This window comes from Denticeps clupeoides, chromosome 2, assembly GCF_900700375.1.
Source record: "Denticeps clupeoides chromosome 2, fDenClu1.1, whole genome shotgun sequence".
Lineage (NCBI taxonomy): Eukaryota > Metazoa > Chordata > Actinopteri > Clupeiformes > Denticipitidae > Denticeps > Denticeps clupeoides.
In genome coordinates this window covers 19997227-20014957 of record NC_041708.1, presented here as the reverse complement: position 1 = coordinate 20014957, position 17731 = coordinate 19997227, and the positions used below count along the sequence as shown (strand labels likewise).

At 39.4% G+C, this 17731-nt stretch overlaps 2 protein-coding genes and 1 long non-coding RNA gene across 21 annotated transcripts in view; 1 reads left to right on the top strand and 2 right to left on the bottom strand.

Moving 5' to 3' along the window:
• phldb1b (pleckstrin homology-like domain, family B, member 1b) overlaps nucleotides 1-7612 on the top strand; it is a 50487-nt gene extending 42875 nt beyond the window's left edge. For 13 of the 19 annotated variants that reach the window (XM_028965044.1, XM_028965078.1, XM_028965069.1 and 10 more), the window contains 6 exons: nucleotides 1200-1290; nucleotides 1375-1521; nucleotides 1600-1819; nucleotides 3541-3626; nucleotides 3790-3819; nucleotides 6182-7612. In XM_028965044.1, coding sequence (XP_028820877.1) covers nucleotides 1200-1290; nucleotides 1375-1521; nucleotides 1600-1819; nucleotides 3541-3626; nucleotides 3790-3819; nucleotides 6182-6322 — 715 coding nt within the window. In that variant the 3' untranslated portion in view covers nucleotides 6323-7612. Of the gene's footprint in view, nucleotides 1-1199; nucleotides 1291-1374; nucleotides 1522-1599; nucleotides 1820-3540; nucleotides 3627-3789; nucleotides 3820-6181 lie in introns of those variants that run through there. The other 6 variants (XM_028965129.1, XM_028965051.1, XM_028965082.1 and 3 more) reach the window with 3 other exon arrangements.
• A 777-nt stretch (nucleotides 7613-8389) lies between these two features.
• The window catches only part of LOC114784563 (alpha-2-macroglobulin-like protein 1), a 28677-nt gene continuing 19335 nt past the window's right edge, over nucleotides 8390-17731 (bottom strand). The window contains exons 29-36 of the mRNA XM_028970049.1: nucleotides 11139-11335; nucleotides 10588-10803; nucleotides 10081-10196; nucleotides 9769-9859; nucleotides 9635-9703; nucleotides 9440-9545; nucleotides 8816-8857; nucleotides 8390-8476 (exon numbers count right to left, since the gene is read on the bottom strand). Of these exons, the coding sequence (XP_028825882.1) occupies nucleotides 8454-8476; nucleotides 8816-8857; nucleotides 9440-9545; nucleotides 9635-9703; nucleotides 9769-9859; nucleotides 10081-10196; nucleotides 10588-10803; nucleotides 11139-11335 (860 nt within the window). The 3' untranslated portion in view covers nucleotides 8390-8453. The remainder of the gene's footprint in view (nucleotides 8477-8815; nucleotides 8858-9439; nucleotides 9546-9634; nucleotides 9704-9768; nucleotides 9860-10080; nucleotides 10197-10587; nucleotides 10804-11138; nucleotides 11336-17731) is intronic.
• Nucleotides 11931-14515, bottom strand: LOC114784565 (uncharacterized). The gene is made up of 3 exons (XR_003748876.1): nucleotides 14452-14515; nucleotides 12303-12407; nucleotides 11931-12223 (listed from the first exon to the last, which is right to left on the bottom strand). It is a non-coding gene; the product is annotated as an uncharacterized LOC114784565 (long non-coding RNA).

Below are 17731 nucleotides of genomic sequence, written 5' to 3'. Positions count from 1 at the left end.
TACACCCTCTGCAGCAAGATGTTCTTGCAGGTCCTTGGAGGTGATCTGGGATTTGTAACCGGTCTCATAATCCTTGTACTCACCCCATGCTGTCACCCTTCCAAGGAGAGTCAAAGAGAAACACACCTTGCAATTGGCCCCGTTAAATACCTTTTCACATGATTAGACACACCTATCTATGAAGTTCAAGGCTTAACTGATCCAATTTGGTGTTGCAAATGATCAGTATTGAGCAGTTACAAGAATTGAGCAGTTACACCCACATTTTGCACAGCCTAGCAGCAGGGTGTAAGTGTAAATTAGACATTATTGTTATCTGGTACAAATGCTCCTTACTAAATATTGAACAATCATGACCTCGAGCTCCAAGTGATCATTTGTCCTCCACTATTCTATTAACCACGCCAAATCGGAGAAATATATACAGTGATGTGAAGTGTTTGCCCACCTGATTTCTTGACTTTTTTCCCCATTAGTCACATTTAATTATTTCAGATCATCAAACACATGTTGTAAAAAATGAAGCGTATTTTAGCGCTGTATTGTGACAACTGTGGGAAATGAGGAACGAGGGGGCTAAACAGAAAATAATTGAGAAGTGCTGCTTTAGATTGACCCACCCTGGCCATGAATCTTTAGCATGGTAGTTTGTTGAGCTTTTTTTCTGTCAGAAGGGGGCAGTGTAGCTTTTCGAAATTCTTAGCCACTCAGGCTGGACTGGTCTTGTGGGTGTGCTGTTGTAGTATATTCACAGGGGGGGTTGGTTTTCACTTCACTCAGTCTTCACTCAGACACTGTGTGAGTCTCTCTACGCTGCAGCTGTTTGGCATGCAGCTGCTGTTCCTCTCTCTGTGTGTGTGTGTGTGTGTGTGTGTGTGTGAGAGAGAGAGATCTGAACCCAGACATCAAAGCTGACTTTTTATAATTGGTGTCAGTAACTTGACAGATTCAACACAATATTCATTCATTTATTTAGACCTCTGCATGAATAGTCGTGAAACAGATAGATTCAGGTCAGCACAGCATATAGACAATGTAGAGATATATATGATTTTGTAAATGATTTAATTCTATAATAAACTGGTTTAAAATGCATGCATAAGACTGATAAATAAACTCTGACGATATTAATTATCAGTAGCCTGTGATGTCCAGTCTGGTCTTGGTTGTGGAGTCAACAAGAATATGCTGCTTTGCAGTACCAGTGTGAAGGACTCTCTGAAGATCGAGGAGATGGAGAAGATGCTGAAGGAGGCCCAGCTGGAGAGGGCCAGGCTAATCGAGTGCAGAGTGAGTTTTTTTTTTTTTTTTTTGTAATGCTGAAGTCCAGCATGGTGGTGGGGGGAGTGACCGTCGGTGCCTGTGGTCCGCTAGGAGAGAGAGAGTGAAGCTCGAAAGCAGATGCTGGAAGAGGAACGTCGCAGGAGAGAGGAGGCGGAACAGCGGCTGCAGGAGGAGACGTTGCATCGGCGTCAGCTGGTGGAGAAAGAGGTCAAAATGCGAGCCAAGAACTTCTCTCAGGTCAGTGAGCGTCCGCCAGGTCAGGCGAGAAGACAGGGTGACATTTTTCCCCACACAAGTGTCCTGTTCCCACCCCAGGCCCGTCCCATGACGCGCTACCTGCCAATACGCAAGGAGGAGTTCGACCTGCGCTCCCATGTTGAGTCGTCCGGCCACAGCGTGGAGACCTGCTACCACGTCATCCTCACTGAGAAGATGTGTAAGGGTTACCTGGTCAAAATGGGAGGGAAAATAAAGTCGTGGAAGAAGCGCTGGTTCGTGTTTGACCGGCTTAAACGGACATTTTCCTACTACACAGGTAGGTGCAGTGCTGCTCCTAAACTGCTCTGCTGGACACAAGAATAAATCAAAACACAATGTTATATTCTCATTAACTAGTAGTTAATAGCAAGCTTTTGAAGGTCATCTTTATAAGGGCATATTTCGTTTAGCGATGTACTAAACATGATTTTTAGAATCACAGAATTCTTGAACATAAATCTGTATGCATGCTTGGTCCTGAAATTAAATAACACATCACTTTTGGTATTACAACAAAATACAATGATGGGGAAAGCAGGTAGAAGTGTTGCAAGATTGGGCAGGAAAAGTGTACTGAGTACACACTGCAGTTAAATATCAGGTATTTTTGAAATATATATTAGGTATTTTCGGAAATTATGCAACACTGTGTATGACACATTGACAGGAGGTAGTTTACATGAATAGATGAACAAAGACTGAATTAAAACAGAATTTCAGGGCACATGGTGGCCTGGTGGTTAGAGACGTGGCCTCATAACCTCCATAAGGTCGTGAATTTCGACACCGGCTACGGAGTTGTGTTTGTGTGTTGGCATGGGTTTCTTTACTTTACTTTACTTTACTTAGCAGACACTTTTATCCAAAACAACTAACAAGAGGAAGACACCAGCAATTCTCGTTCGATTTCTATAGATTTTGAGTTAACAAAACTAAGAGCCCTGATAGGGCCTAACCTGTCAGAAAAAAGAAAATGCTAGGAAATTGTAAAGTGCTAGACAAAGAAAAAAGGATTATTATTATAATTTTTTTTTTATTTTGTGCAGTGTGTGTGCGTGTGTAGGTGTTAGATTCGTCTGAAATACTTTTTGAATAAGTGGGTTTTCAACTGCTTCTTAAAGGGGGTAGTAGTCTCGGCAAGTCGAATGGAGCAGGGCAAGCTGTTCCACCAGCCAGGGTTTCCTCCCTCCACCCAAAGGTATTGCACACTAGGTGGATGGATGACACTAAATTGTCCATAGGTGTGGGTGTGTGTTGTTCAGGGATGGGATATATCAGAGATACATGGTTAGGGAAAGTGAGTGAGTTTTTTTTTTTTTTTTTTTATGAAGACATCTTCGATATAACAGTTGCACTGTGTCTATTGTAGAAAATCGGCTCGTGGAGCACAGTAGCGCATTTTTAATGACCTCCAGTTATAATAGAATTGTTGTTAAATCTTTTAATCATCCTGTCTCTTAAATAGTTCAAGGTCTGTGTGAAAAGAAAGATTTTACAAATAATGAAGTAAGGCTCCCGGTCTGTTTTACTAGAACTGAGAAAAAGCCGCTCCAGTCCTATATTATTTTATATTTGAATAGTTTCCAAATACAAAAAAAAATGTTCCTGAAAACAAAAAGGAATCCATTTGAATCTTTGATTCATTTTAATGACAGCTTTAACGTACTGCTGACTGTAAATGTGTAAACATGAGCAGAGTTGACCCCCCCACAATTCCCTGGAGGTTCCTCGCTCGTTAGTATTCACTGGGGTTTGGTGGCCTGGGGTTAGTGGGGGGCATGAAATGGGCTCAGTGTGTCCTCATTCTGTCGGTGGCTGATGAAACGCGCTGCAATGCTGGCAGCCGCCGCCGCAGTGGCAACTGGGGGATGGTTCCGAACCCACACCGAGCAGAAACGCCAAAGAAAATCCACATCTGGAGGAAATCCGGACGGTTTTCTTAAGGCTTTGTATGGGGTGTGATTGACCGCCTTGTTTTACGCTTCTCGTTTTTTCCAGATAAGCACGAGAGTAAGCTGAAAGGCGTCATCTACTTCCAGGCCATCGAGGAAGTTTACTACGACCACTTACGCAGTGCCACAAAGGTAGAGTATGTCCCCAATACTGTACGTCACATTACTGCTTTCTCATCATCACACCCGGCGCTGATCTGCACACTTCCCGTTATGTTTCCTCTCCTCACGCTGCTCTTCTCTCTCTTTTGCTGTCTTTTTTTTTTTTTTTTTTTAACTGCTTACTGCTTCACAGAAAGGATTTTTCAACCTGAATTTGGTAAATGTATGTATGCCTTTGGAGTTTCAGCTTGTGCATGTCCCTGCTGCCCCCTTTCCCTGTGGGGGAAAGTGGAGCCATTTGCATGAAAGACACCCTAGGGACGCCCCCTCCAGTGTCCCATAAGCCCAGTACTGGAGCGTTACCCCAGACTGCAGGATCCGCTGATATACTTTCATTATGCCCCAGTTGCTGTGACCCTATCAAAAATATCTGTTCTTAACAAGGAACAAGAACCTGGCACCATTTTTATGTGCTGTATGTGCAGTAAGGCATCCGGTTTATCACCATGTGGACAAAATGTACCGCTAGTTTTTGGTAAGCTGTCCCATTGGTGTCCCATCAGTGTACCCATGAATCCCTGAGGACAACTGATTTGAACTCTTATCATTATGTGAATTCAATTTATTAGACTAAAACATTATGTAAGACTTTTTGGTAGCCAAAAGAGAGCATACTACAGTTTATTTACACAAAAGTATGTTGAACTGTAGTGCAAAAAATTGGCCCTCATTTATCAAACGTGCCTATGGCAGAAAATGGATGTACGATCATTTCAACGGCCGTTTTGTTATTTACCAAATTCCACCGTGAGCGTACAACACACTCATATCCACGGCAGCTCTCATATCACGTACACCGTGTCAGAGAATAAACTACATCTTAGATCATCTTATATTCTGTCAAACAGCCATGAATTTAGGTGATTTTGTTATGGGTTATATATATTAACAAGCATTCTTATCTAATTGTAAGATTACAGATGACAACAATTCTAAATGTTCGGTGCGCATAGTAACATTATTAGAGACATGCCTATGGCTACCAGTATGTTTTCATGTTTTATATTATTATATTTCACTCATGAGTACCTCGGTTGGAATGAGGTCAGTTTCGACTTCTGAGAAATTCCTTTTCTGCACCACCTTCTGTTCCTCCATGTTTTGGTACGCAGCCCCGTACGCCAGATTTATCAACACAGACCTGCTTCATGAATCACACATGGAACTTGTCATACGGTGATTTCTAACCAAATTACGCATATTGAAAACGAATGGCCACTGAGTGTACAGTGCATAGTATCCAGAGCAGGTTTACATCACAAACATTACAAATAAATGAACAAAAGCATTGATGAATTAGAACATTCAGGTCCCTCATCCACTGTTCCTTTGGACTGATTGGAAGAAAAGAGCGACTGACTGCCATTCCACATGGCCAGCGTCCATCCTACTCAGACCATGTCACCAACACACTCGCTTCTGGCCATGAGCTGCATGTTTTCTTCTGCATTTGGCCTTGTGGTGCTATGGTGTAAAATTCTACAGTTCTCCACCACTGTGGAGCAGGGTGTTTGTATTGGTGTGTGATTTCATGCATTAACAAGATTAGTGCATGGACACAGAGTGTGTGAGACCCAACATGAATATTACCTTCATGCTCAATCACTGAAGTCCATGAGGGTGGTTTTGAACATGAGGGTGGTTTGTGTAAGAATATGTACAAGAATCAATCTGCTGTTCAAAAAATACATCAAAACTTTTTGCTTAGGCAGATGCAGTGATGACACGAACAAAAATAAGGATGTCCATTTTGTTACGCCCAATAAATTCACGAACCCCTTTTTTATTGAAATTCAAGCAGTTCAAGTCAGTGGTGTACTGTCAGAGGGTTTTTTTTTTTTTTTTTTGATAAAGGTTAATCATAATTTTGTACAAAATGGCCTTTTTCATGGCGCAACCCAGAAATGGGTTAACAGCTTAAAGATGATTGGTCATGCCTCGGAAGTTGATGCACCCAAATTCCTACAGGTATCCCATCTTTTCTCAATTATCAGGCAAAATGACAACAGGAAAAAAATAAAAAATAAAACAAGAGTCGTGATTGGGCCTGGAAACACCGGCAATGGACTACTGAAGACTGGAAGAAGTTTTTGTTTTGGACTGATTAATTAAAATTCATAAAAAATATTCAGCTTATCACGAAGGATTTTTATATGCGGTTGTATTGGTGAACTGTTCTGCAGAGGATATTAAGATTTTTGTATATTTGATATCAAAATAAATTTTAAGTTAACTTAAAGTTCCATGAACTTTTTATTTGTTCTATGCTTGAATTTTTAATTAAAAAAAAAAAACAAAGCTGGATAAATAGGGTTGTTCTAAAATTTTTGACCGGTAATGTACTTAATTTACGTTGGCATCAACATGGAGCTGGTTTCTAAGTCTGATTTTGTCTAAACCAACAAGCTTTCCAAAAACGTACAGATAGCTCTTCATTTACATACATTTTAATAGAATAATATTGACTTCTGTAATAATATTGCAGTCTCAAACACATTTCTTCCTGTACGCTAATTGTTTTTTAGAGCCCCAACCCGTCTCTGACATTCTGCGTGAAGACACATGACAGACTATACTATATGGTGGCGCCGTCTGCAGAAGCCATGCGAATCTGGATGGACGTCATTGTGACCGGCGCCGAGGGATACACACAGTTCATGAACTGAGGGTCGTCAAGATTGAGAATGAATTGCGTTTCGGCAGGGAGCACACAAGGGCTGAGGCCCGTTCCGGGACTATCCAGAAAAACCGGAGCACAGAGACACCCTTATGTGTTTGTATTATTATGCTAATGAGTTAACATTTTTGTACAAATCAGCTGTTGTAGAGACACTTCTACACTTTGAATTTGTATTTCTGCCTGGATTCAAAAAGGGCATTGTTGAGCGAGACAGAGGAAAAGCACTGTACATAACCAAAAGTGTCAAAAAGCTTCTTATTGCCAATAGAGGTGTTTGTGTCAAAGAAAATTCTATTTCAACTTTGTTCTTTTTTTTAAGATAATAAATGACACGGGACATAGCCAAATGACATCAAGCCAAACAAGGTGCTCTTGGATGAGTGTGTTTTGGAGCTATGGGGTGCTGGAGCCCAACAAAGAAGTCCCGGGTTCTAAATAGTCACCAAAGCTTCGATATCCAATCAGGTGCCAGCGTTTACTACTCCAGTGGCTGATGGGAGATGGACCTCACTGTGTCTTTTTATGTTGCCAGGTACTGAAAAGGTGAAACCGAAAGTGCAGTCTCTTTGCTAATCCTTACAGCCCCGATAATTCTGTAATCAGCCGAGTCACCATCACTGCCAGTCTAAGGGAAGAGCAGCAGTGACCCTGACACAGCTCAACTGGATGTTGTGCATAGTATAAAAAGAAAAAGTTCATATTGTGCCTTGATTATTATTATGTACTTGACTGTCAATCTGGAATCACAGTGTGTGAGTGTGTATGTATGATTTTTTTTTTCATTTCTATGTGAAATTGTTATTGTTGCTCCTCTGTGAATGGAAAAAAAAGAATAATTGACTGTTACAAAATGATATGTTGATGCTAATATCACCAGGATCGTTGGTACAAACCTGCTTTAAAGCATGACTCACCGACTCAGTGCACAGACACTTTTCAGTTCACATGGCATCTGTGTTCAGTTTTCTCCAGCTTCCAGTTAATGTGCACACACTTTAAATCAGCAGAGCAAGGACTCCAGAGCAGTCAACACAGAGGGGACCTTTTATAAAGGATATCTCCCTCTTCCACCTGTCCCCGCCCACACTTCCTACAGAAACACATCTGTGACTGGAGCCTGTTCAATGTTCTTTAGTCACTGTTCTATGAGAGAATAGAATGTTTACAAGGCAAGAACGTTCACGCTTCACACAACAGCAACATTATTTTTTACAACCATTGTTCAAATGTGGATTCAGACATTTCAGAATAAAAACCCTGGCATTACCTCCTACAAGTGATATCCGCTGCCTGCTTCTGTACATTGGAGAGATGGTGGTCCTGCTTTATTTGACCTTATATACATCTAATCTATAGTACCAACTCAACTGTGGATACTGGAGCTGGCTTTGATGTTTAGTAAAATATTTCACAACACAATCTGTCTATAAGAACAGGGATGTGCGCATTTTGTTCAGCATACATACATACACATACACACACACTCACACTACTGGCGAAAAGTTTGGACACACCTTCTCATTCAATGTGTTTTCTTTATTTTCATGACAACTTACATTCTCACTGAAGGCATCAAAACTATAAAACTACACATGTGGAGTTATGTAAATAACTGAAAACATGTTTTATATTCTAGTTTCTTCAAAATAGCCACCCTTTACTCTGATTACTGCTTTGCACACTTGGCATTCTCTCGATGAGCTTCAAGAGGTCGTCACATGAAATGGTTTTCCAACAGTCTTGAAGGAGTTCCCAGAGGTGTATAGCACTTGTTGGCCCCTTTGCCTTCACTCTGCGGTCCAGCTCACACCAAACCATCTGGATTGGGTTCAGGTCCGGTGACTGTGGAGGCCAGGTCTCCACTTTTTGTTAAGTAAATAACTCCACATGCGTTCATTCATAGTTCTGATGCCTTCAGTGAGAATCTATTAATGTAAATGGTCATGAAAATAAAGAAAACACATTGAATGAGAAGGTGTGTCCCAACTTTTGGCCTGTACTGTATGTATTTGTTTATCAAATAATGACAAAGGACACTGCATGCATTCACATATGCATGATTATTTTGTTTTTAATGAATTTAACGTCTCATCTGCAGCTGTAGATCGCGTGATGTCCTACAGCAGGATATTATCATCACCTGCAACAACAGGGACGTACATCAGGAGAATTTCAGTTATAATTACTGAGCATTTTATATCTGCTCTCAGACATATTTTCATTATTCAGTAACACGACTAATAATCTGCGGAACTGGGCAGTGGTAGCCTAGCAGGTAGCAAAAACAGACTTGTAACTGAATAGTGGGTTCAAATCCCGGTCCGTCAAGGTGCCACTGAGGTACCACTGAGAAAAAGTACCGTCATGGCTGCCCACTGCTCAGCAAGGATGATGGGTTCAATTCAAAGGACACATTTTGTGGTGTGTACCGTGTGCTGTGCTCTGCTGTGTGTCAAAGTGACAAACACAATCAACTTACTCTCTGCACATGGAGAACTGTATTCACTCACTGCTTCATCACCTGCAAACAGAAACACTTGAGTGAAGAATCCATTTCATATTTAGTCAAATGGCAGCTCTCAGAACAACCTATTCAGTATGCATGACAGTTGATTGTTAGTATCACCGTACCCATATTGCTAAAATATTGATTATGAATATTTGACCATGGGCTGATTTAATAACTCTTTAAGTATGTGCTTAATTAACTGTTCGGATGCAAATACTTTTACATTTCACATCACAAACCCATAACATAATTTATGATCTTAAATCAGTACTGTCAATACAGTCAACATATTTATGAGCTGTCCCACTGAATGCTACAAGGTTAGTATTATTTTACACAATAAACATAATTAAGACCTAATAGAAAAATATTATATTAATAAAAACAGCAACAGAGTTATGCATGACACGTCATCTCAACAGTAAATCAATTTAAAAACAACAAATACAAAGTGGTGAAATCTTTGCTGACCATTTAATTCACTATCAGTCCATCATCATAAGTACATAATTTGATTAAAGTAATCAAATAACTATTTATTGTTAAATAAATAATTATTAAAATCATTAGAAAAAAGAAAACAGGAAACCTTACTTATCTGGTAGTAGTCATAAATCTTCACAGTAGCAGGTTTAAGGTTTCTCACTGGAACATCTTCTTGAATGGTGATGCTGTACGTTTTGGCCGACATCTTTCTAAGCTGCAACATACCATCATAGTGTATTGGTAAGTATGAAATTTACATAATAAAATAATTCATGAAATATCTTATCTTGTAATTTCTCTTACTGCATCCAGGTAGATGATAACCTGTCCGTCCTCCTGGTCAACTCTCTTCACTGTGTTGTCATTTTTCAGCTGCAGGGAAGAGAAATGTGAATCTTTTTGGCTTTAACTATCATCAAGTGTAATTTCTTTCTCACTTTGTCCAGAGAATCTTTAACAGGAATGAACCCAGACAGCAGCTTGATGTTAATGATCACCATGTTGGTTTCTTCTCGTCGGCCTGTATACCTAATATAAGATGCAAGTTTAGTTTTGCCTTAGTCACGGAAGAAAGGAACAGTAGAAAGTAAAGCCGGTTTCCTGTTCATGGATTAAGCCTAGTCCTAGACTAAAGACATGTTGGAATGGAGAACGTTTTGTCTAGGACTCATATTAAATGCACAAAAGGGAAACTGACCCTTTGGGATTTATAGTGTATAGTGTGTAAAATGTATAAATGAAAATCTCACCACACTTTCACAAATACAGAAAGAGTCTTTGTCCCGCTGCAGGTCCCTGAAGTCCTTGTAGAAATGTTGAATGCAGAGGAGTCTGGAGGAGGGGGGATATTGTAGAACATAGCCATCTGGAGTGGGTGAAGTTGAATGAATATCTTATATAGTCAACAAAATCAATCTGAACCATTACTGGCTGTCAAAACTGCTGGTATTTGAGATACTGGAGGTCATTCAAACTAGCAATGATTAAAATAAAATTGAATTGTTTATAAAAGTGTTTATTCACTGGAGTAAAAAGTAAAATAATTTTTTACTTCATTTGGCAGGTACTTTAAGCCACAGCTACTTACAAGAGTGCTTGAAAAGAAAGCTTTAAGTAAGATATTTAGAAAAATTAAAATACTAGGTACAGTAAACAGTTACATTTATTTAATTACTATCGACCACTTCTACTTCTATACTTTTAAACTCAACTCAGTTAGTGAGCTGATTGATAATGCACACTGGGATCAGCCTCACCTGCACAAAAACACAGCTCTGACCCTTCCCGTGGATGCTGAAGTTCCCAGGAAAGCCCTTCAGCCGCTCCTCCTGATACAGCAGCCGGTTGTTCTGGTTTATGGTGAAGTCCGTCTGAAATCCTCCTGGTGAGGAAACAGAGACCGTAGTCTCTCCTTCTGGGCTGTATGTGGCAGCACTGTACAGTGAGAGGGCTTGGAGAGCCACTACTGTATCCTAGATGCAAAAACCATAATGTACGCAATTTAACAAAAAAATACATTATAAAAGTACAGCAGTTCACAGAATTCAAAACTTGAAAAAAATGAGTTCATGAGACTGCGGTATGAGGACAAGTCATGGTGACAGAATGAAAAGAAGTAAATTCAGCAAGCTGGACATAGTGGACATGACATAGTGGGTAGGCCCTTTTGCGCTCTGCCCAAATAAACATAAAGGTCTGTATTACCTCCTCCCTCAGACTACACTTTTCACCCCCATCTTTCTCAAGAGGAAAAGGAGCCTATGCATTAGCAAAACAAATGTATAGCCTCTAAACACAAGCATGGCACCTGTGTTGAGGAAAAGCCTCCGTAAGGGTTCTGGTTTTGGGCCAGCCAGCGCACAATGCTGGCGGAATATCCCAGACCAAATCCATCCAGTTCGGGTCCAGATAGCAGGGCAAGGAGAACATAGGAGGACGTTTCCACAGCGATCGAGTCCGTCCTCTTCCCAGAATCCTCAGGTTGTCCCCAGTAACGGCCACCTCCTAAAGTCATTAATGAGAGAAAGCTACAAAAACCAGTCTGCAGGTATCATACATACACTGGTAAAATAAATAAATAAATAAATATATACATACACACACACACACACTCACACACACACACATACTTGTGTAGCCGCAATTTGGGGACTACATGCACGATGCCACATCGTGGGGACGTGCATTTCTAAAGGCTTTATGAAAAATCTAAAGATAGATTTATGTTTCATTTGAGGCTTTAAAAATGACTGTCACTTTAAAATATAGAAAATACATTAATAAAGCAATGTGACATTTTCCTACAAACTGGGGACCTTGTCTGGTAGACATCACTTGTGAGGACCAGCAGACACACATAGTGAACTGTCTGGTTAACTGTAAGATGTAGGTACTTGTGAACAACATGGGGACGAAACAGCTGGGATGCAGCTATAATGAATGAAAAGATCAAAATTTAATAACATGAATAAAATATTTATTTTTTTTTGCTATTTTTATGTAGCATTCTGAACAGTATTCTGTACATATTTACATTCGATTCAAAGACACTTTACTGAATTGCACCCATTTCCAAAAAAAAAAAAAAGAGATTCTAAGATCCTTTTAAAACAAATGTAATAACCAGAAATCTAAAATACCAGAAAATAAGATACCAAACAAAATAAAATAACTGACTTTACATTCTTCTTTTAAGGGTAGTGATTTTGTTCTTCACAAAGAACTTTACAGACAACCAATCCCTGTCTTTCAAGGCAACAGGTTCAGCATTTATACAGGCCTCACATTGTTGTTTTCCTGGCACTGTACAAGTTTTGATGAACCTGTTTAGATGCTTTTCAACTGCATTCATTTCATCACTGTCCCATTTCTTTTTCTTTACCACCTTTCGACCTGAATGAACAAAGCACATCAGAAAAAACAGAGATTTTTAAGTTCATAAAGGCTTTCTATGAAGTTTAACAAACAGTACCTTTCATGGTAGTTGTGGTACTTGTTATTTCTGTTGCTTGTTCAATTGAAGATTTCTGGACTTCTTTTGCAGAAGGATCTATGGGTGGTTCTACATCAAGAGCCACTTAAACACAAAACAAATGCATTCAAAATTGTTAAGGATTTGATTCTTTCTTGGAGAAAATACACTGCTCACAAATTAAGGGAACACAGAAATAAGACATCCTACATCTGAATGAATGAAATATTCTTATTAAATACTTCTTTACATAGTTGAATGTGCTAACTACAAAATCACACAAAAATTATCGATGAAAATCAAATTTATCAACCCATGAAGCTCTGGATTTGGAGTCACACTCAAAATTAAAGTGGCAAAACAAACTATGGGCTGATGTAATGTCCTTAAAATAAGTAAAAATGAGGCCCAGTAATGAGGCCTTCACGTGCCTCTATGACCTCCCTACAATGACTGGACATGCTCCTGTTTAGGTGACGGATGGTCTCCTGAGGGATCTCCTCCCAGACCTGGTCTAAAGAATCCGCCAACTCCTGCACAGTCTGTGATGCAACGTGGTGTTGGTAGATGAAGCGAGATATGATGTCCCAGATGTGCACATGGGGTCTGAAGATCTCATCTCGGTAGTTAATGGCAGTCAAGCTACATCTGGCGAGCACATGGAGGGTTGTGCGCCCCCCTAAAGAAATGCCACCCCACACCACTACTGACCCACTGCCACACTGGTCATGCTGGAGGATGTTGCAGGCATCAGAATGTTCTCCATGGCGTCTCCAGACTGTCACATGTCACATGTGCTCTGTGTGAACCTGGTTTCATCTGTGAAGAGCACAGGGCGCCAGTGGCGAATTTGCCAATCTTGTTGTTCTTTGGCAAATGCCAAACATGCTGCACAGTGTTGGGCTGTAAGCAAAACCCCAATCTATGGACATCGGGCCCTCATACCACCCTTGTGGAGTCTGTTTCTGACCATTTGAGCAGAGCAGAGAGGCCTGCTGGAGGTCATTTTGCAGGGCTCTGGCAGAGGTCCTCCTGTTCCTCCTTGCACAAAGGTGGAGGTAGCGGTCCTGCTGCTGGGTTGCCCTTCTACTGCCTCCTCCATGTCTTCTGATGTACTGGCCTGTTTCCTGGTAGTGCCTTCATGTTCTGGACTCTACACAAACCTTCTTGCCATAGCTTGCATTGATATACCTAACACTTGAACACTTCCTAACATATCCTAACACTTAAACACTTTTGTTAAAACTGCATATCATATCATGTATGACTGTGTATGTGACAAATAAAATTTGAATTTGATCCTGAACGAGCTGCACTACCTGAGCCACTTATGTCAGTTGTAGACTCCATTTCATGCTACCATGGAGTCTCTTAGCTATTTCACTAAAGCCTTCATTTTAGAAGACAACGTGGGTACCTGCTGAGGCACGTACACAAAACTTGTTGAGTCTTATTAACCTTTCAACAATAGTGGTGAAGCACATTCTACTTTGTAGGGATGTCACATATATTTACATTGAAGGGACTTAATGTTTATTAAGTAAAAGAGAAGTGATTGTCATTGTGATACACTGCAACACAGCACATGTGCACACAACTAAATGTGTCCTTTGCTTTTAACCCATCACCGTTGGTGAGCAGTAGGCAGCCATGAAAGGCGCCTGGGGAGAAGTGTGTGGGGACAGTGCTTTGCTCAGTTGCACCTTGGCGGATCGGAATTCGAGATTCGATATTATGATAAAAATACATTGAAAAGAACAGTTTCATACCTGAATGTGGAAGATACTCTCAACCTGTGAACTGGCAGTGCAATTCTGACTGTCTGATTGCAATTTGACCAAATGTAAAAGTAATGTTTGCATTCTGCAAGCACACTACATAATTTCAAAATTTAAATGTACTAACAGTTATACATGTCATTATCAAAATAGGTGTAGTGTGTGGACTTAGTGTAGAGATTTTTTTAGAAGACAATGTGGGGACATAGTGGGGGAGGTGCAGCACTCTCATCCTGAGTCTTGTGAATCTTTCATAAACATTTGTGATACACAATACTTTATGGGGACTTCACATATATCATGCACATTGCACATTGTGGGGACTTAACGTATATTGTAATTAAAATACATAAAAAAGAGCAGTTTCATACCTGAATGTGGAAGATACTGTCATGCTGTGGACGGTCTGTGCAATGCTGATTGTCTTCAGAGGCACCATCTGATTTGGGGCAGTTACTGGCTTGGTTCATACCCTTTATTGTCTCCTATAATGAACAAAACAGTCAGCCATTAGACCAAACATAAAAGATATGTTGCCATTCTACAACCACACTACATATTTTCAATGTTTAAATGTACTAACAGTTATACATGTCATTAAAATAATTAATTTTGTTACAAAATCCTAATAGATCAAAATAGGTGTAGTGTGTGGACTTAGTGTAGAAATGTTTTTTTAGAAGACAATGTGGGGACATAGTGGGGGAGGTGCAGCACTTCTCATCCTGAGTCTTGTGAATCTTTCATAAACATTTGTGATACACAATACGTCATGGGGACTTCACATATATCATGCACAGTGCACATTGTGGGGACTTAACGTATATGGTAATTAAAATACATAAAAAAAGAGCAGTTTCATACCTGAATGTGGAAGATACTGTCATGCTGTGAACTGTCTGTGCAATGCTGATTGTCTTCAGAGGCACCATCTGATTTGGGGCAGTTACTGGCTTGGTTCGTACCCTTTATTGTCTCCTATAATGAACAAAACAGTCAGCCATTAGACCAAACATAAAAGATACGTTGCCATTCTACAACCACACTACATATTTTCAATGTTTAAACGTACTAACAGTTATACATGTCATTAAAATAATTAATTTTGTTACAAAATCCTAATAGATCAAAATAGGTGTAGTGTGTGGACTTAGTGTAGAGATTTTTTTTTAGAAGACAATGTGGGGACATAGTGGGGGAGGTGCAGCACTTCTCATCCTGAGTCTTGTGAATCTTTCATAAACATTTGTGATACACAATACTTTATGGGGACTTCACATATATCATGCACATTGCACATTGTGGGGACTTAACGTATATTGTAATTAAAATACATAAAAAAGAGCAGTTTCATACCTGAATGTGGAAGATACTGTCATGCTGTGAACTGTCTGTGCAATGCTGATTGTCTTCAGAGGCACCATCTGATTTGGGGCAGTTACTGGCTTGGTTCATACCCTTTATTGTCTCCTATAATGAACAAAACAGTCAGCCATTAGACCAAACATAAAAGATATGTTGCCATTCTACAACCACACTACATATTTTCAATGTTTTAAATGTACTAACAGTTATACATGTCATTAAAATAATTTATTTTGTTACAAAATCCTAATAGATCAAAATAGGTGTAGTGTGTGGACTTAGTGTAGAGATTTTTTTTTAGAAGACAATGTGGGGACATTGTGGGGGAGGTGCAGCACTTCTCATCCTGAGTCTTGTGAATCTTTCATAAACATTTGTGATACACAATACTTTATGGGGACTTCACATATATCTTGCACATTGCACATTGTGGGGACTTAACGTATATTGTAATTAAAATACATAAAAAAGAGCAGTTTCATACCTGAATGTGGAAGATACTGTCATGCTGTGGACTGTCTGTGCAATGCTGATTGTCTTCAGAGGCACCATCTGATTTGGGGCAGTTACTGGCTTGGTTCATACCCTTTATTGTCTCCTATAATGAACAAAACAGTCAGCCATTAGACCAAACATAAAAGATATGTTGCCATTCTACAACCACACTACATATTTTCAATGTTTTAAATGTACTAACAGTTATACATGTCATTAAAATAATTAATTTTGTTACAAAATCCTAATAGATCAAAATAGGTGTAGTGTGTGGACTTAGTGTAGAGATTTTTTTTTAGAAGACAATGTGGGGACATTGTGGGGGAGGTGCAGCACTTCTCATCCTGAGTCTTGTGAATCTTTCATAAACATTTGTGATACACAATACTTTATGGGGACTTCACATATATCATGCACATTGCACATTGTGGGGACTTAACGTATATTGTAATTAAAATACATAAAAAAGAGCAGTTTCATACCTGAATGTGGAAGATACTGTCATGCTGTGGACTGTCTGTGCAATGCTGATTGTCTTCAGAGGCACCATCTGATTTGGGGCAGTTACTGGCTTGGTTCATACCCTTTATTGTCTCCTATAATGAACAAAACAGTCAGCCATTAGACCAAACATAAAAGATATGTTGCCATTCTACAACCACACTACATATTTTCAATGTTTTAAATGTACTAACAGTTATACATGTCATTAAAATAATTAATTTTGTTACAAAATCCTAATAGATCAAAATAGGTGTAGTGTGTGGACTTAGTGTAGAGATTTTTTTTTAGAAGACAATGTGGGGACATTGTGGGGGAGGTTCAGCACTTCTCATCCTGAGTCTTGTGAATCTTTCATAAACATTTGTGATACACAATACTTTATGGGGACTTCACATATATCATGCACATTGCACATTGTGGGGACTTAACGTATATTGTAATTAAAATACATAAAAAGAGCAGTTTCATACCTGAATGTGGAAGATACTGTCATGCTGTGGACTGTCTGTGCAATGCTGATTGTCTTCAGAGGCACCATCTGATTTGGGGCAGTTACTGGCTTGGTTCATACCCTTTATTGTCTCCTATAATGAACAAAACAGTCAGCCATTAGACCAAACATAAAAGATATGTTGCCATTCTACAACCACACTACATATGTTCAATGTTTAAATGTACTAACAGTTATACATGTCATTAAAATAATTAATTTTGTTACAAAATCCTAATAGATCAAAATAGGTGTAGTGTGTGGACTTAGTGTAGAGATTTTTTTTTAGAAGACAATGTGGGGACATTGTGGGGGAGGTGCAGCACTTCTCATCCTGAGTCTTGTGAATCTTTCATAAACATTTGTGATACACAATACTTTATGGGGACTTCACATATATCATGCACATTGCACATTGTGGGGACTTAACGTATATTGTAATTAAAATACATAAAAAAGAGCAGTTTCATACCTGAATGTGGAAGATACTGTCATGCTGTGGACTGTCTGTGCAATGCTGATTGTCTTCAGAGGCACCATCTGATTTGGGGCAGTTACTGGCTTGGTTCATACCCTTTATTGTCTCCTATAATGAACAAAACAGTCAGCCATTAGACCAAACATAAAAGATATGTTGCCATTCTACAACCACACTACATATTTTCAATGTTTTAAATGTACTAACAGTTATACATGTCATTAAAATAATTAATTTTGTTACAAAATCCTAATAGATCAAAATAGGTGTAGTGTGTGGACTTAGTGTAGAGATTTTTTTTTAGAAGACAATGTGGGGA